The sequence below is a fragment of the Bufo gargarizans genome, chromosome 7, assembly GCF_014858855.1.
Source record: "Bufo gargarizans isolate SCDJY-AF-19 chromosome 7, ASM1485885v1, whole genome shotgun sequence".
NCBI lineage: Eukaryota > Metazoa > Chordata > Amphibia > Anura > Bufonidae > Bufo > Bufo gargarizans.
The window spans coordinates 168,448,312-168,465,958 of record NC_058086.1 but is presented as its reverse complement, the minus strand read 5'-3'; the positions used below and the strand labels follow the sequence as shown (position 1 = coordinate 168,465,958).

Below are 17,647 nucleotides of genomic sequence, written 5' to 3'. Positions count from 1 at the left end.
CCTATTCTAGTCTATGGGCATTCTGTTTGGCTTCATTATACTCTATGGGCATTCTGTTTGGCTTCATTATAGTCTATGGGCATTCTGTTTGGCTTCATTATAGTCTATGGGCATTCTGTTTGGCTTCATTATAGTCTATGGGCATTCTGTTTGGCTTCATTATAGTCTATGGGCATTCCATTCTGTCATTCCTTTTAGTATCCCCTGTTATTTTGCCTTTTTTCCCCTCTTTTGCCCAGAATTGGGGGCTCTTGGTTCCCTGACGCTATAAGCCCTGGTCTATGGGCAGGTTTCTCACCCGTCCTCTCCTACCTGCTCCCCTCGCTCTCCTCCCCGGCCCAGGCCGCTCTTCCTGCTCTACTGGTTGTGTAACATTCTAGACCTCCTACCTCACCTTCCCCCACACACCAGCTGCTAAAAGGAAGTTCTGGGCGTCACTAAGGGCTACAATATGTGACATCTACACCGGCAGGTGTCCAAAAACAGGAAGGAACTAGGGGGACGCCTGGCAGGTTGGGGGTGCAGCGCCGGCCTGACCCCTAAAGTGATGAACCTGCCATTACGTCAGGCAGGATTTCTGGACCAGTCTCAAAAATGAATCACTCGGATTTGCCGTGACGGAGTCTTCTGTAACCAGACGGATATTACAAAACCTTCCAGCTTTCGATTTTTAGATCACTTCAGATCATTCAGGACCCTGCAGATTCAGGTAAGTACTGGGATCCTGTGCACAGCAGAGTCCCCAGAGACAGACCTACCAGGAGATGTTAGCGGTGGGGTCAGACAGACCTACCAGGAGATGTTAGCTGTGGGGGTCAGACAGACCTACCAGGAGATGTTAGCGGGTGGGGTCAGACAGACCTACCAGGAGATGTTAGCGGGTGGGGGTCAGACAGACCTACCAGGAGATGTTAGCGGGTGGGGTAAGACAGACCTACCAGGAGATGTTAGCGGTGGGGGCCAGACAGACCTACCAGGAGATGTTAGCTGTGGGGTTCAGACAGACCTACCAGGAGATGTTAGCGGGTGGGGGTCAGACAGACCTACCAGGAGATGTTAGCGGGTGGGGTAAGACAGACCTACCAGGAGATGTTAGCGGTGGGGGCCAGACAGACCTACCAGGAGATGTTAGCTGTGGGGTTCAGACAGACCTACCAGGAGATGTTAGCTGTGGGGGTCAGACAGACCTACCAGGAGATGTAAGCGGTGGGGTCAGACAGACCTACCAGGAGATGTTAGCTGTGGGGGTCAGACAGACCTACCAGGAGTTGGTAGTGGTGGGGTCAGACAGACCTACCAGGAGATGTTAGCGGGTGGGGTAAGACAGACCTACCAGGAGATGTTAGCGGTGGGGGCCAGACAGACCTACCAGGAGTTGGTAGTGGTGGGGTCAGACAGACCTACCAGGAGATGTTAGCGGTGGGGGCCAGACACACCTACCAGGAGATGTTAGCGGTGGGGTTCAGACAGACCTACCAGGAGATGTTAGCGGGTGGGGGTCAGACAGACCTACCAGGAGATGTTAGCGGTGGGGTTCAGACAGACCTACCAGGAGATGTTAGCGGTGGGGTCAGACAGACCGACCAGGAGATGTAAGCGGTGGGGTCAGACAGACCTACCAGGAGATGTTAGCGGTGGGGTTCAGACAGACCTACCAGGAGATGTTAGCGGTGGGGTCAGACAGACCGACCAGGAGATGTAAGCGGTGGGGTCAGACAGACCTACCAGGAGATGTAAGCGGTGGGGTCAGACAGACCTACCAGGAGATGTTAGCTGTGGGGGTCAGACAGACCTACCAGGAGATGTTAGCGGTGGGGGCCAGACAGACCTACCAGATGTTAGCGGTGGGGGTCAGTAAGACCTACCAGGAGATGTTAGCGGTGGGGGTCATGAGGGACATGTTGTACCTTTTTTTGCGGAGCCGCAAGATGGAAATCCGCTGTCCGCATCTTTTGCAGCCCCATAGAAATTAATGGGAACGCATCCGATATCGAAAAAATTCTGACAAAAAAAGCGGTCCTTAAAGGGCTTCTGTCAGCCCACTAAACCGTTTTTTTTTTTTTGGTTAATAATAATCCCTGCACTGCGAGCTCCCTATACATAAGCTAAATATTCATTTTTGTTCAGTAGATTTTGTTAAAAAGCAATTTTTATAATATGTAAATTACTACTTGCTGGTAGCAGCCGCATCCTCCTCTCATAATGACGCCCCCTCCGCTGTGTGAGTGACAGGGCCAGGGAACGGGATCGTTCTCTGCTGGCAAAATATCGCGCCTGCGCCGTACCTGTCTTTAATCGGCGCAGGCGCACTGAGAGGCGGCCGCTCCATCCTTAATGCGCCTGCGCCGGGTGTAGATGTGACGTCATCGGCGCAGGCGCATTGAGGATGGAGCGGCCGACAGAGCGGCCGCCTCTCAGTGCGCCTGCGCCGATTAAAGACAGGTACGGCGCAGGCGCGATATTTTGCCAGCAGAGAACGATCCCGTTCCCTGGCCCTGTCACTCACACAGCGGAGGGGGCGTCATTATGAGAGGAGGATGCGGCTGCTACCAGCAAGTAGTAATTTACATATTATAAAAATTGCTTTTTAACAAAATCTACTGAACAAAAATGAATATTTAGCTTATGTATAGGGAGCTCGCAGTGCAGGGATTATTATTAACAAAAAAAAAAAATAACGGTTTAGTGGGCTGACAGAAGCCCTTTAATCTGAATGATTTTCATCCCGGTCGCTCATCCAAGGAGCTGCGACCAGTAGGTGACGTACTCGAAGCCGCCATTCTCTGTATGGATGCGGCTCTTGTATTGTGACAGCTATGGCCGCCAATTAGTAAAGTTATACGTGACTCATCAACCATTAACTCAGCTCATTATATTGTATCGGCTGGCTGATTGGGGCACAGGTTGAATGCACTATTTTCAAGACTTCTGATAGAGTCAGTGAATGGCAACATCTGGATCCTGAAATCCTGTCTTGACCACTTCCAAATGTCTCAGATACGCTAGAACTACAGCCACATCAGTTTGAGCTAGACATGATCGGGACCGTTTCTGACTTCTAGCTCACCCTTTTCAAGATCTCTTCTGGCTGTCAGTGAATGGGAACATTTTCCTATTATTATTATTTTTGAATCCTGGGTCTCATTATTCTTTCAGCTGAGAGTTTGCTTCATGCGAGAATCCTCTGTGAGCTCTCAACACACAGGCAGCACAATCTCTCTCCTGTCCTGACAGTTTGTTACAATGTGTCAGTGCGGGGCTCACAAGATTGTCTAGAAGGGATACAACTGTAACAAACCCTCAGCTGTAAGACACATGAGGTCTGTTTTTAGGCTTGGGATGTAACATGAATCTTCCTATTTACAGCAAGCAGAGATCTTGAAAATGGGGAGGATTTGAAATGATAAGTATATAAGAAAGTTTTGGAACTTTTCATTCTGCAATGACTAATTGTTATTTACATAAAACTGGAAAGTCCCCTTGAGCCAATAATGCAGAACCTGATGATAATGCGGGCCCCGACCTGCCGCTCCCCGGGCTTTGCATGACGCTTATTATGTTCCCTAAATTTCAGCTTTACAGATTTTAAAAAGTTCCATCTGGGACCCTGATGCAGAGAGAGGCGGACATGGCGCAGTCCCTGAGTCCATCCCCCTTCATTATTGACATCTCGCCCAGAGTCCTGGACGATCTCTGCCGCTGTCTGGACAGCCTGAGTGACTGGGAGTGGATGCGGCTCGGTAAGGATGTCTCCTGGAACAAATGAGGATAAAATAGTTCTTCTTAAAGGGATGATCAATATCTGAACACAATTAATGTACATCTGATATCTCTAGTTACATCCGAAGCTGCATTCAAATGTTTCATGATAACGGAATTATAACCTGCATTAACTAAATAACTGTCACCAAAGCTTCTACAGTACTCTCAGGGATCAGAAAACCAGCAGAATAGTGAGTGCAGCTCTGGAGTATAATACAGGATGTAACTCAGGATCAGTACAGGAGGATAAGTAATGTCATGTATGTACACAGTGACTGCACTAGCAGAATAGTGAGTGCAGCTCTGGAGTAAAATACAGGATGTAACTCAGGATCAGTACAGGATAAGTAATGTATGTACACAGTGACTGCACCAGCAGAATAGTGAGTGCAGCTCTGGAGTCTAATACAGGATGTAACTCAGGATCAGTACAGGATGAGTAATGTAATGTACACAGTGACTCCACCAGCAGAATAGTGAGTGCAGCTCTGGAGTATAATACAGGATGTAACTCAGGATCAGTACAGGATGAGTAATGTAATGTACACAGTGACTCCACCAGCAGAACAGTGAGTGCAGCTCTGGAGTATAATACAGGATGTAACTCAGGATCAGTACAGGATAAGTAATGTATGTACACAGTGACTCCACCAGCAGAATAGTGAGTGCAGCTCTGGAGTATAATACAGGATGTAACTCAGGATCAGTACAGGATGAGTAATGTAATGTATGAACACAGTGACTCCACCAGCAGAATAGTGAGTGCAGCTCTGGAGATAAGTCATGTAATTTTTTTACAGAGTGATTTATAGACAGACTTTATTCTCAAACGCGATTGGCCGCTTTTTCAGCTCCTATAATGCGTCAGTAATAGCATGTTTTTACCATTGTGTACGCTGCTGTTTCCAGCTGTGACTACATAGCCCAGTTTGGGTAAGGCCTGATGGAGCAGCTGGCCACATGTGATGACCAGGCCACGTCCACCCACAGCAGTCAATGGTTTTAGTGAAAAATAATGCAGCTATTGGTGCCTTTGGTGGGGGGAAGGATATCTGGATCTTCTGCTCCTACATTTCCTCTATTCTGAGGCCTGTAGAGATAGCAGAGCTGGGAGGTCGGGTGCGATCTCTATTACAGCAGGCTGACAGTGATCCTATATCCTGATGATGGGGCTAGAACTGGACTGTAGGCTGTGCACCAAACCAAATCTCACCAATACCTGCACATTAATGAAGTAAGACCCACAGGCTAAACACCCGTATACACAGAATATACCTCACAGCTGAAGGTTTGTTACAATTGTATCTAGTCTAGACAATCCTCAGCTAAGCAGCCTGTGCTCCAGACTGATACACTTTGTCTGTAGTGATGCAATGTAGCAAATTCACTCATTAGCAATGATCTGGCAGTATAATACTGCCGCCGAGTGAAATGCATTAGCCTGGTTTTATATAATAATGCTCAGTTATATATCATGCCACTGCATCTTAAGACTTCTGTTTGCTGACAGTGAATGGAAGCAAATACATCTGTACTGGTTTTTAGCCTCTGGATGTTAAAAAAATAAAATTAATAAAAAATCCCCATTCACTGGCAGCAAGCAGAGATCTTTAAAATGTGTCATTGTACTTACATTTTGAAAAAAATGTTTTCCCCGTGATCAGTGTCACATATCATGAACGACCAGACTACCATTCAGCGCTTTTACATGAGGCGGCGATCAGGGGATTACATCACCCGGGAGCTGCTCTGGAGCTGGGGACAGAAGCTGGCCACCGTCCAGGACCTGGAGGTCGTTCTGCAGATGCTGGAGCTCTACCGGGCATTAGAAATTCTCCACCAGAGTAAGTCGGAAACCCCTGAGATGTCTTCTGCTGTGAGATTGAAATGATATTCAGTACCATTCCAGAGGGCTGTCATCCAGTATTCTGTCTTCTACGGGGGATCTGTCAGCAGTTTTGTACCTATGACACCAACTGACCTGTTACATGTGCGCTTGGCAGCTGAAGGCATCTGGTCCTATGTTGATATGTGCCCGCATTGCTGAGAAAAATTATGTTTTAATATATACAAATGAGCCTGTAGGAGCAACGTGGGCGTTGCCATTGCACCAGAGGCTCTGCTCTCTTTGCAGTTTCTGCATCATCTGCACTTTGATTGACAGAACCAGGAGTGTTGACGTTTTCACTGCCTGGCTCTGTCAATAAAATTGCAGAGGGCATGGAAGTTGCGGAGAAAGCAGAGCCTCTAGGTGTAATGGTAACGCCCCCGTTGCTCCTAAAAGCTCATTTGCATACATTAAAACATCATTTTCCTCAGCAGTGCGGGCACATATGAACATGGGACCAGATGCCTTCAGCTGCCAAGCGCACATGTAACAGGTCAGCCAGTGTCATAGGGACAAAACTGCTGACAGATGCCCTTTAACTCTGTCCTGGTTCCCTTTTTATACTGCTGCTTAACTGCAGCTCTGGCATTCTATTCATAAAGCTATGTTCTAGATACTTCCTAATTATGTATTATATAGACCCCTGTGATCTGGTGAAATCCCCTGTGACTGAGGAAAGTCATGCAGCGCCACGAGTTTCTGAAGGAGCGAAAAGAAACGGCGGGAATTGCAACAGTATTACAGGTAATGTGAGATTGTGGGATACAGAGCGAGGCGAGAGACGTCAGTGGTGATCAGCGTCTCCTCCATCCTCATAGATTGTAAGCTCCTGCGAGCAGGGCCCTGACTCCTCCTGTTTCAGTTGCATATTAGCCAGTTATGTTTGTTTTATACATGAACCCTAAGCGCTGCGGAATATGGTGGCGCTATATAAATATTATTATTATTATTATTATTACAGAATTCAATTCACAGACACTTCCTTTACCACCACAACCCCCATCAGAACTGCTGAGCTCCCTATGGACCGACTCATATTCTGACCACGTATCCAGCACAGATCAGGTATGTGTGTCCTCCATGTCACCTAATAGGCTGCTATAACCTGGGCATCTCCTGTGTATAATTATATATGTACAGCTGGTATAAGTTATACATCTTCTTGTATATAGTGATATGGACCATGCTGGTATAACCTGGGCATCTCCTGTATATAATTATATATGTACAGCTGGTATAACCTGGGCATCTCCTGTATATAATTATATATGTACAGCTGGTATAACCTGGGCATCTCCTGTATATAATTATATATGTACAGCTGGTATAACCTGGGCATCTCCTGTATATAATTATATATGTACAGCTGGTATAACCTGGGTATCTCCTGTATATAATTATATATGTACAGCTGGTATAAGTTATACATCTTCCTGTATATAGTGATATGGAGCATGCTGGTATAACCTGGGCATCTCCTGTATATAATTATATATGTACAGCTGGTATAAGTTATACATCTTCCTGTATATAGTGATATGGAGCATGCTGGTATAACCTGGGCATCTCCTGTATATAATTATATATGTACAGCTGGTATAACCTGGGCATCTCCTGTGTATAATTATATATGTACAGCTGGTATAAGTTATACATCTTCTTGTATATAGTGATATGGAGCATGCTGGTATAACCTGGGCATCTCCTGTATATAATTATATATGTACAGCTGGTATAACCTGGGCATCTCCTGTATATAATTATATATGTACAGCTGGTATAACCTGGGCATCTCCTGTATATAATTATATATGTACAGCTGCTATAACCTGGGCATCTCCTGTATATGATTATATATGTACAGCTGGTATAAGTTATGCATCTTCTTGTATATAGTGATATGGAGCATGCTGGTATAACCTGGGTATCTCCTGTATATAATTATATATGTACAGCTGGTATAACCTGGGCATCTCCTGTATATAATTATATATGTACAGCTGGTATAACTTGGGCATCTCCTGTATATAATTATATATGTACAGCTGGTATAACCTGGGCATCTCCTGTATATAATTATATATGTACAGCTGGTATAACTTGGGCATCTCCTGTATATAATTATATATGTACAGCTGGTATAACCTGGGCATCTCCTGTATATAATTATATATATACAGCTGGTATAAGTTATACATCTACTGTATATAGTGATATGGAGCATGCTGGTATAACCTGGGCATCTCCTGTATATGATTATATATGTACAGCTGGCATAACCTGGGCATCTCCTGTATATAATTATATATGTACAGCTGGTATAACCTGGGCATCTCCTGTATATAATTATATATGTACAGCTGGTATAAGTGATACATCTTGTTGTATATAGTGATATGGAGCATGCTGGTATAACCTGGGTATCTCCTGTATATAATTATATATGTACAGCTGGTATAACCTGGGCATCTCCTGTATATAATTATATATGTACAGCTGGCATAACCTGGGTATCTCCTGTATATAATTCTATATGTACAGCTGGTATAACCCGGGTATCTCCTGTATATAATTCTATATGTACAGCTGGTATAAGTTATACATCTTCTTGTATATAGTGATATGGACCATGCTGGTATAACCTGGGCATCTCCTGTATATAATTATATATGTACAGCTGGTATAACCTGGGCATCTCCTGTATATAATTCTATATGTACAGCTGGTATAAGTGATACATCGCCCTGGTCTATGTTGCAGGTGTTTACTGTCCCTCAGCAGGAGATCAGTTTGTCCCTGTCCGCCATGTGCCAGCACTGGACGATGCAGCAGCTGGAGGACGCTACCGACAGATTCAGTATGAACAGGAACATACACAGCGGACGATTTGCTGATGTCTTTTTAGGACGGAAAGGAGACAATGTCTATGCAATAAAGAGGCTGAAGGAGGTGAATTATGATCCCCGGAGTTTCGTCTGCCTGGTGTCAGAGGGCCACATTCTCATCTCTCTGCTTTCTTTAGGGGCACACGGAGCAGTCGGATACGACAGATTCCTTTTATGAGAAAGAAGCACAGATAGGTTTTCGGTAAGAACCATCTTCTCAAATCCATTGTTCTATAATTAAAATGTAATCCTTGTATAATGGAAAGTTCTGCAACTTTCAAATAGACTTTATGCATCAATTTCTCACCATTTGTAAGATTTCTGCTTGCTGTCAGTGAACAGAAACATTCTTGTTGACACGCAGAAGCTAAAAATCTCAGAATCTCCTCTATTCTGGTTACAGTTGTTGTCAGTGCGGACAGTCATCTGGATGCCAGACTGATACATTGTAACAAACTATCAGGACAGGAGATATGTGTCCTACAGTTAGTCTGCCCTGGAGGCTGGTTTTAAAGTCAGTATAAATATAGCACCTACCAGTAGCCATTAGGCTCCAGGAGAAGTATATAGTGGGCTCAGCATGCATGTTGGTACTTGCATCACAATTCACAGTATTGGTTTGAGATAAATATGTTGTAGGAGCAATTTAACTGTATCACTGGTTTGTTATCCTACTAAAACTTAACTTTTATCAGATAATATATATAAAAAATATGTCCCACATTTATAGTAGTAGATGACTGCATATAGAAAAAATCTGACCAGGCATATATATCAGCAATAAGGTACTTGGCACTACGTATACGTATATACAATACAATACTACGCAGGAGTATAAGCAATCCAGTATTATGGATAACAGATGAAAATATGGTTAGACCACTTATTATGATCACCACTCACGGTTTGTTGTATAGAAGATGCGTGATCTTGGTATCCAGACGGCTGGGTGGTCCCATTGGGTCCGTAGTAGTCCCTTTGTCTGCTGAAAAAAGTGGGTCCAAATAATGCTTAGTTTGCTGAATCTCTTAGGTAATAGGTCAGGCAGGTAGGAGAATATCCCTGGTGAACAGTTTTTTTCTTTTCCTGCCTAAAAGCGGAGAGGTCTCTCGCCTATATGCCGGAGAATCACCCCCTAAGGAGCGACCCCACTTCTCGATGGCTGGCCCTATTATTCTCACCCTATTGTTGTCTCCTGATGCTGGCCTAGTCAGATATTTTTTCAGTAGTCGTTCCCGACGCGTTTCCTCTGACAGGCAATGCTGTCAGATTCATCAGGGGTTATAATATGATGTAAATACGGTGTAATAACCGTTAGCTCGATCGCTCTTGCATCCCTGGATCCGATGAAAGCTGTAATGGCACCGGACGGGGTTAAAAGCAGAGTGTGCCTGGCGTGCATGCTGTACCTGCGCTCCCTGGACTTTGTGTGGCTGTCGTGGCCCATAACAGGTAGGAACTAGTGTTAGGGACCACTCATGAAGGCGACCTTGACGTGGTGAGTGGCTTATTACGCTTTGGCCAAAATGTACACCAATGCCTTATTCAACATCCAGCATAAAGGCAGGGCAGAGTGCTGGTTTGCAGAGTGCGATTGCATTTTGTGTTTTTGCGTTTGTATCTGTATTTCGCCACAGCAATCTGCACCTGCTAGGGGTTGTGCGGGCTGAACCCCCCACATTTTTTTCTCAGGAAATATGTGTGCCTGTAATGTGTAGGGTGCAGACAGTCCGTGAGCGGTCTTACTTTGCCTTTCTTCCTTGCCTTGTACAGATGTCATCACCCCAATCTGCTGAAGCTGCTCGGCTTCTGTGTGGAGAGCGGACGCCATTACCTCGTCTACCGCTTCATGAAGGAGGGATCTCTGGATGTTGCTTTACAAGTGAGTCCTAAAGGGTTAAGAAGACCCTATAGAGGGCGTATGCCTCACCTTTCTATGGGTGTCACCTGCAGCACATGGCATACAGACACCGTACATACCGCACATCAACGGTTTACAGTCAGCGCATGATGAGGCAGATTCATGGCGTATATAGAAAACGATGACTTTATCTGTAGCGGGAGGTTATTCCATGAAGTCTGGGCGTCCTGCCCGTCTTCCTGTTAGTGTTCTATGGATTTACTGACTGATTAATAGACTTTCCGTTATATGGTCCTGGAATTTTCCACATCCGAGGACCTGGAAATATCTCAGCTAGAAAGTTTTCCATATAAATGAATGTATCTCCATTGTTCCAATTTATAGATTCTTGTGTTTGTCCACCTCTAATCACCAGTTACAGCTTATAGACACAAATAATCTATATGGAAGTAACACTGTATACATACAATACTCCAGAGCTGCACTCGCTATTCTACTGGTGGAGTCACTGTGTACATTACTTATCCTGTACTGATCCTGAGTTACATCCTGCATTATACTCCAGAGCTGCACTCACTATTCTGCTGGTGGAGTCACTGTACATACATTACTTATCCTGTACTGATCCTGAGTTACATCCTGTATTATACTCCAGAGCTGCACTCACTATTCTGCTGGTGCAGTCACTGTGTACATACATTACTTATCCTGTTCTGATCCTGAGTTACATCCTGTATTATACTCCAGAGCTGCACTCACTATTCTGCTGGTGCAGTCACTGTGTACATACATTACTTATTCTGTACTGATCCTGAGTTACATCCTGTATAAATACTCCAGAGCTGCACTCACTATTCTGCTGGTGCAGTCACTGTGTACATACATTACATTACTTATCCTTTCCTGATCCTGAGTTACATCCCGTATTATACTCCAGAGCTGTGCTCACTATTCTGCTGGTGCAGTCACTGTGTACATACATTACTCATCCTTTACTGATCCTGAGTTACATCCTGTATGTTACTCCAGAGCTGCACTCACTATTCTGCTGGTGCAGTCACTGTGTACATACATTACTTATCCTGTACTGATCCGGAGTTACATGCTGTATTATACTCCAGAGCTGCACTCACTATTCTGCTGGTGCAGTCACTGTGTACATACATTACTTATCCTGTACTGATCCTGAGTTACATCCTGTATTATACTCCAGAGCTGCACTCACTATTCTGCGGTGCAGTCACTGTGTACATACATTACTGATCCTGAGTTACATCCTGTATTATACTCCAGAGCTGCACTCACTATTCTGCTGGTGCAGTCACTGTGTACATACATTACTTATCCTGTACTGATCCGGAGTTACATGCTGTATTATACTCCAGAGCCGCACTCACTATTCTGCTGGTGCAGTCACTGCGTACATACGTTACTTATCTATATATTCACTTTGTGTATTTTTCAGGCTGCACCTTGTGTTCTGGGCTGGGAGCGGAGACTGTCTATCGCTGCGGGTCTGTTACAAGGTGTCGGTCACTTGCACGAGGCGGGGATTTTTCATGGTAACATTAAGAGGTGAGCTCGCTGTGTGGAAACGATGCGTCCGAGCTTCATGTAACCGTCGTCTCACTTCCCTCCATTGGACAGCAGCGCCGAGTTCACATCCTCCTCTGAAGCCGGAGCTTCGCAGATCATTACTTCTTTCATCCTAAGTGTCCAGTCTTAGTTCCTATTTTATGGTTCTTGCATTTTTAACTATTTGATTGCCAAAGCTTTGGGAATTTTTATAAAAATCTGCATCCGGTCGGGAATACATTATGGACATAGATGCAGGCTCCAGAGGTTGCACCTCCCTATCAGACGTCCTTGGGATATGCTATAAATGTCTATGATGGCAATAGCTATTTAAATAAATATTATTGGCCACCACTAGGGGAGCTCTCTGCATACAGATTAACACAGCTGCCATTGTCTGCAGTAAGATCCTTAGCTCCCCCTAGGGGTGATTGCATGCAGCTCATTTTTTTTTTCCATAAAAGCAGTTCTAGGAAATGACACAAATGCATCATAATCTCCGCTGGGAGTTGTAGTCTCACAGCATGTGAAGGGCCAGAGGCCGCTCATACAGGTCTTTGGATTCTTTATTAACCCCTTGCTGTGTTTACTTTTTAGTTCCAATGTCTTTTTGGACGAGCATTTCACTGTAAAGTTGGGCCACGCCGGGGCTCGATTCTGTCCTGATCGATCAGCAAATTACACTAACGTGAAAACGTACGAGCTGCAGAGATTCCAGCCTTACCTGCCGGACAGCTACCTGCGGAGCGGCCAGCTGACCGCCCAGACCGACATCTTCTCCTGCGGCGTAGTAAGTGAAAGTAATCTCGTCAAGTACTGCAGGGGCGGCTCCCGCCATGTCACAGCGGTGCTCAGCCTGGACTAAAGACTTCCAGCAGACCTTGTGTTCCAGCTTTTCATAAAATTTCAAGATCTCTGCTTGCTGTCAATGAATAGGAGCCTACACGCAAGATTTCCTATCCCATACAGATCTAATATTGATACATTGTAGCAGGAAGGAGACCTTTGCTCTGTTACGCTGTCTAGACTGGGTACAATTGTAACAAACTCTCAGCTGTGAGACGTTGGTTGTGTAACATACATCCGCAGCATTATTCTCTCACCTGCCCCAATACTGCCCTACGATGTCCCAGTAAAGGTGACACGGACCTCGCAGAGTATGTTCTATAGAACCAGACCATGCATTTGCTATGGGGCCCTTGAGAAGGGCAGGAGGGGCCCTTTTTAAGGTAGGACACAAGGTGTTAAGAACCTGTAGTGATAGGAAACATGGAAGGGAAAAACTCAAGTCACGAAAATGGGATGAGGGCGACAGGAAGGAGCGCTGCTGGTGTCAAGCAGCTGCCGTAAAGGGTCTTGTTTTTGGTTTTCTTTGCTCAGTGTTTTTCATTGTGATTAAAGGCTTTTTCCATATCATCATCATCATCATCATGATCCTTTATGATCTTTTAGGTTTTAGCAGAACTTCTGACAGGACTGAAGCCCGTTGACAAGGAGCGGGACCCCAGCTACCTGGTAAGAACCTCCAAAGCCGGTTCTGTGTTCACGGCGCTCTCCTCCTTGTGGATCCATTTAATAAGACGCTGTGTGTCCTCTCCAGAAAGATCTGATCCTGACTGAGGTGGAGCAGGTGAGATTAAAATCGGAGTCCGTCGGTGACAGAGCGGGGTCTGTGGATCTTCTGTGCGCAGGAGAAATCGGACAGAACTACGCGGATCCAAGACTGGAGAGACTGGGAAGACGTCCCGCCATACACTGGGCATCTGCCGTCTGCCTGTGCCTGACCAAGAAGAGGACGTCATTATCAGAGGTGACCTTACAAAAGTGTCCCGTACATGATCCTTCTGACAGGAGCTCGGCTAAGGCTACTTTCACACCTGCGTTAGGTGCGGATCCGTCTGGTATCTGCACAGATGGATCCGCACCTATAATGCAAACGCTTGTATCCGTTCAGAACGGATCCGTTTGCATTATTCTTTTAAAAAAAAGTCTAAGTCAAAACTGATCCGTCCTGACTTACATTGAAAGTCAATGGGGGACGGATCCGTTTTCAACTGCACCATATTGTGTCAGTGAAAACGGATCCGTTCCCATTGACTTACATTGTAAGTCAGGACGGATCCGTTTGGCTTCGCATCGCCAGGCGGACACTAAAACGCTGCAAGCAGGAGGCGGAACGGAGCCAAACTGATGCATTCTGAACGGATCCTTATCCATTCAGAATGCATTGGGGCTGAACTGATCCGTTTTGAACCGTTTGTGAGATCCCTGAAACGGATCTCACAAACGGAACTCAAAACGCCAGTGTGAAAGTAGCCTAAGCTGCTACCAGCTTGCTGACGGTTTCCAGTAACATTATCGTGTACAGTTTCATTGGGCCGAGAGCCTCTCGTTCACCTGTTGTTACAGGAGTCTGTGTTAACCCTTTTTTGTTCTTGACAACAGGTAATGACAATGATGGAGAAGGCTCAGGAGTCGTTCACAGCCTGCGCTCCGGAATCCCCGGAGGAGATGTCCAGTGTGAACGTCCCGGAGGAAAGCGATGAATCCTTGTCCATAGGCTACATCCAAGGAGATGCAGCAGAGCCGCCCAGCGGTACCGCCAGGGCTGCCTGGCCCAGGAGCGGAACGTCAGTACCAGAGCGCACATACTGCCCGGCGCAAGGTGAAGTCTCCAAAGGGAGTCCGTGTGAACTGGACGAGTCTGGAAGCTTCGACTTCTGTCCTGCAGACGGATGGTACGAGACCGAGCAAACATCATCTGCTGCAAGGCCGGGCAACTTACGTACCCCAGAAAAGAACTGCCCCCCAAAAGCGTCAAAATCACCAACAGGTAAATCTGTCTGTCTTCTATCAATTATCTATCTAATATCTATGTATTATCTATTATCTAATCTATCATCTATGTATCTGTCTCTCTGTTTAATCTATTATTATCTATATACAGTCCTGATCAGAAGTTTAGACCACTTGAAAAATGGCAAAATTCCTATTCATCATGGCCGGATCTTAACAAGGTTCCAAGTAGAGCTTCAACATGCAACAAGAAGAGATGGGAGGGAGACAAAACATTTTTGAGCATTCAATTTAATGAAAACAACGAATAAACTGAAACAGGCTGTTTTTCAGCTGATCAAAAGTTTAGGACCAGACCTCCAAAAAAAACGAAACCCCCCAAAACAGAAATCCAACTCCCAAACATGACCTCAGTGATGAGTAGCTCCGCCGTTCTTGTTTCGGCATGCTTGATGCAAGCGTTTCCATGAGGTGAGTGGGGACATTTCTCCAAGTGGTGAAGACGGCCGCACGAAGGCCATCTACTGTCTGGAACTGTTGTCCATTGTTGTAAACTTCCCTTGCCATCCATCCCCAAAGGTTCTCAATTGGACTTAGATCAGGGGAACACGCAGGATGGGCCAGAAGAGTGTTGTTATTCTCCTGGAAGAAGTCCCTTGTCCTGCGGGCATTGTGTACTGTAGCGTTGTCCTGTTACCCCACAGACGAGGGCCCTCAGTCATGAGGAATGCTCTCTGCAACATCTGGACATAGCCAGCGGCCGTTTGAAGCCCCTGCACTTCCTGAAGCTCCATTGTTCCACTGAAGGAAAAAGCCCCCCAGACCATTATGGCGCCCCCTCCACTGTGGCGCGTAGAAAACATCTCAGGTGGGATCTGCTTGTCATGCCAGTAACGCTGGAAACCATCAGGACCATCAAGGTTACATTTATTCTCATCAGAGAATAAAACTTTCTTCCACCTTTGAATGTCCCATGTTTCTCTCTTGCAAAGTCCCAACGAGCAGTTCTGTGGCGTTCAAGGAGACGGGGTCTTTGAAGACGTTTTTTGTTTTTGAAGCCCTTCAGTCTCAGATGCCGTCTGATGGTTATGGGGCTGCAGTCAGCACCAGTAAGGGCCTTCATTTGGGTCGAGGATCGTCCAGTGTCTTGACGGACAGCCAATTGGATCCTCCGGCTCAGTGCGGATGAAGTGTTTTGGGGTCTTTTACTTGACTTTTTTGTTCCATAACCCTCAGGATCATATAAGAAATGGACCACGGTATGGAAAGGGTTAAACAGCTGACATCGCAGCACAGATGTCAGCCGTTTATACCAGAGTGTCAGCAATGTTTTAAACTCATGACCTACCGGTATGTCATGGGTCCTTAAGGGGTCAAAGGCATGTGGTCCTAAACTATGGATCAGCTGAAAAACAGCCTGTTTCAGTTTATTCGTTGTTTTCATTAAATTGAAGGCTCAAAAAATGTTCTGTCTCCCTCCCATCTCTTCTTGAATGTTGAAGCTCCACTTGGAACCTTCTTAAGATCCGGCCGTGCTAAATAGGATTTTTGGCCATTTTTCAAGTGGTCTTAAACTTTTGATCAGGACTGTATTATCTATCTATCTAATATCTCATATCTATCAAAAATAAATATTAAGAAACTGATGCGTCTGTAAATTATAATTTTTCTTATTTTTTACACATTTATCAGAGAGTAACGAGACGTCGTGGGGAATTGAAATAAATGAAGCAAAACTGAAGCTGATGGAGGACCTTGAGCTGTACGCTGAGGAGAAGGTGGACAGCTCGGTTCTCTTTGACTCGGCCTGAGTATACGGTCGCCTGCGTACACCGGAGACGGACATTTTCAGGGTTCTATAATATTTCCGGTGATTCCTTCAGTGTTTGCAGGTTTCGGACGCACCACACACTACTACCTCTGCAGAGACTACCTCCACGTCAGCCATGTTCTGGGCATGAGCGCACATACAGGAGCGGTGCTGCCGGGTCACTGGATGAGCACTTGATTGTCCCTCACCCATCATTACAAGGAAAGGAGACGGCAGTGGCCCCCGGGGCAGACCCTCCTGATCCTTGTGTGCTTCTGCTGGGGTCACCGTAGAGAAGAGGGGCTCTATGCAGATTTAAAGAGGTTGCTTGAAATTAGAAAAACATGGCTACTTCCAGGAACAGCGCACTCTTGTCCCCGGGCTATGTCTGGTATTGCAGGTCAGCACCAATCATATAACTGGACGAGTGCGGTGCTTTTTCTCCAATAGAATGGCCATGGTTTAAAATTGAGGTTTGGGTCCAGCCCGATCTTGGACTCCTTCTCTGTGGGCCTCATCCCAGCACAGGAGGTGCAATTTCCCTCTTGGATTTTAGCTTTACAACCAGCAATGAACAGACTTGGCGTTTGGCACAGCATTACGGTTTTTATAAATATAATTGATATAAGGATGTATAGAAGGAGCGGTTTTATAAATTGTGTAAAATAAAAGTATTAGACATAAAAGAAAATTGTGCTTTTCATTCAACGTCCTAATAATAGGAGAGTGGTTAAAGGGGTTGTCCAGTCATCCAGCAGAGCAGACGACCATAACCATGGATAAAAGGAGGATTTTGCCCATTTTGGACCAATCTTCTTGATGACCGAGGGTAGATATCTTTCTGTCTGAAATCTGATCCGTCAGGCTGAAGTACATTAAAGGGAATGTGTCATTAGAAAAGATCTATTGTTTAAATCACGTTTTTATGTCTAACATTTTTAAATCATTTTAATAACTGCTCAGGCAAGATGGCCGCCCCCATAATCATGTTCAGTAAACAGAATAAAAAATCTACAATCAGAAAATAAAAAGAGGTTAGAAATAAAGAATATGGGTTACTATCTGGTTTT

At 45.3% G+C, this 17,647-nt stretch overlaps 1 protein-coding gene across 1 annotated transcript; it reads left to right on the top strand.

Moving 5' to 3' along the window:
- The first annotated feature begins 406 nt into the window (after positions 1-406).
- On the top strand, positions 407-17,258 carry IRAK2 (interleukin 1 receptor associated kinase 2). Its single transcript, XM_044300770.1, has 14 exons — positions 407-709; positions 3,575-3,740; positions 5,427-5,606; positions 6,290-6,394; positions 6,612-6,715; positions 8,411-8,599; positions 8,673-8,737; positions 10,309-10,417; positions 11,862-11,971; positions 12,569-12,761; positions 13,424-13,486; positions 13,572-13,781; positions 14,417-14,804; positions 16,460-17,258. Exons 2-14 carry the CDS (start codon positions 3,611-3,613, stop codon positions 16,576-16,578), a joined length of 1,965 nt encoding a protein of 654 aa, XP_044156705.1. The 5' UTR covers positions 407-709; positions 3,575-3,610; the 3' UTR covers positions 16,579-17,258.
- The last annotated feature ends 389 nt before the right edge of the window (positions 17,259-17,647 follow it).

Bases quoted from the DNA above. Each gene is read 5' to 3' on its own strand.
- IRAK2 (XM_044300770.1), top strand. From the start codon at position 3,611: ATGCAGAGAGAGGCGGACATGGCGCAGTCCCTGAGTCCATCCCCCTTC. The intron at 3,741-5,426 runs GTAAGGATGTCT...CCCCGTGATCAG, and splicing joins CTGGGAGTGGATGCGGCTCG to TGTCACATATCATGAACGAC. The intron at 6,716-8,410 runs GTATGTGTGTCC...TCTATGTTGCAG, and splicing joins ACGTATCCAGCACAGATCAG to GTGTTTACTGTCCCTCAGCA.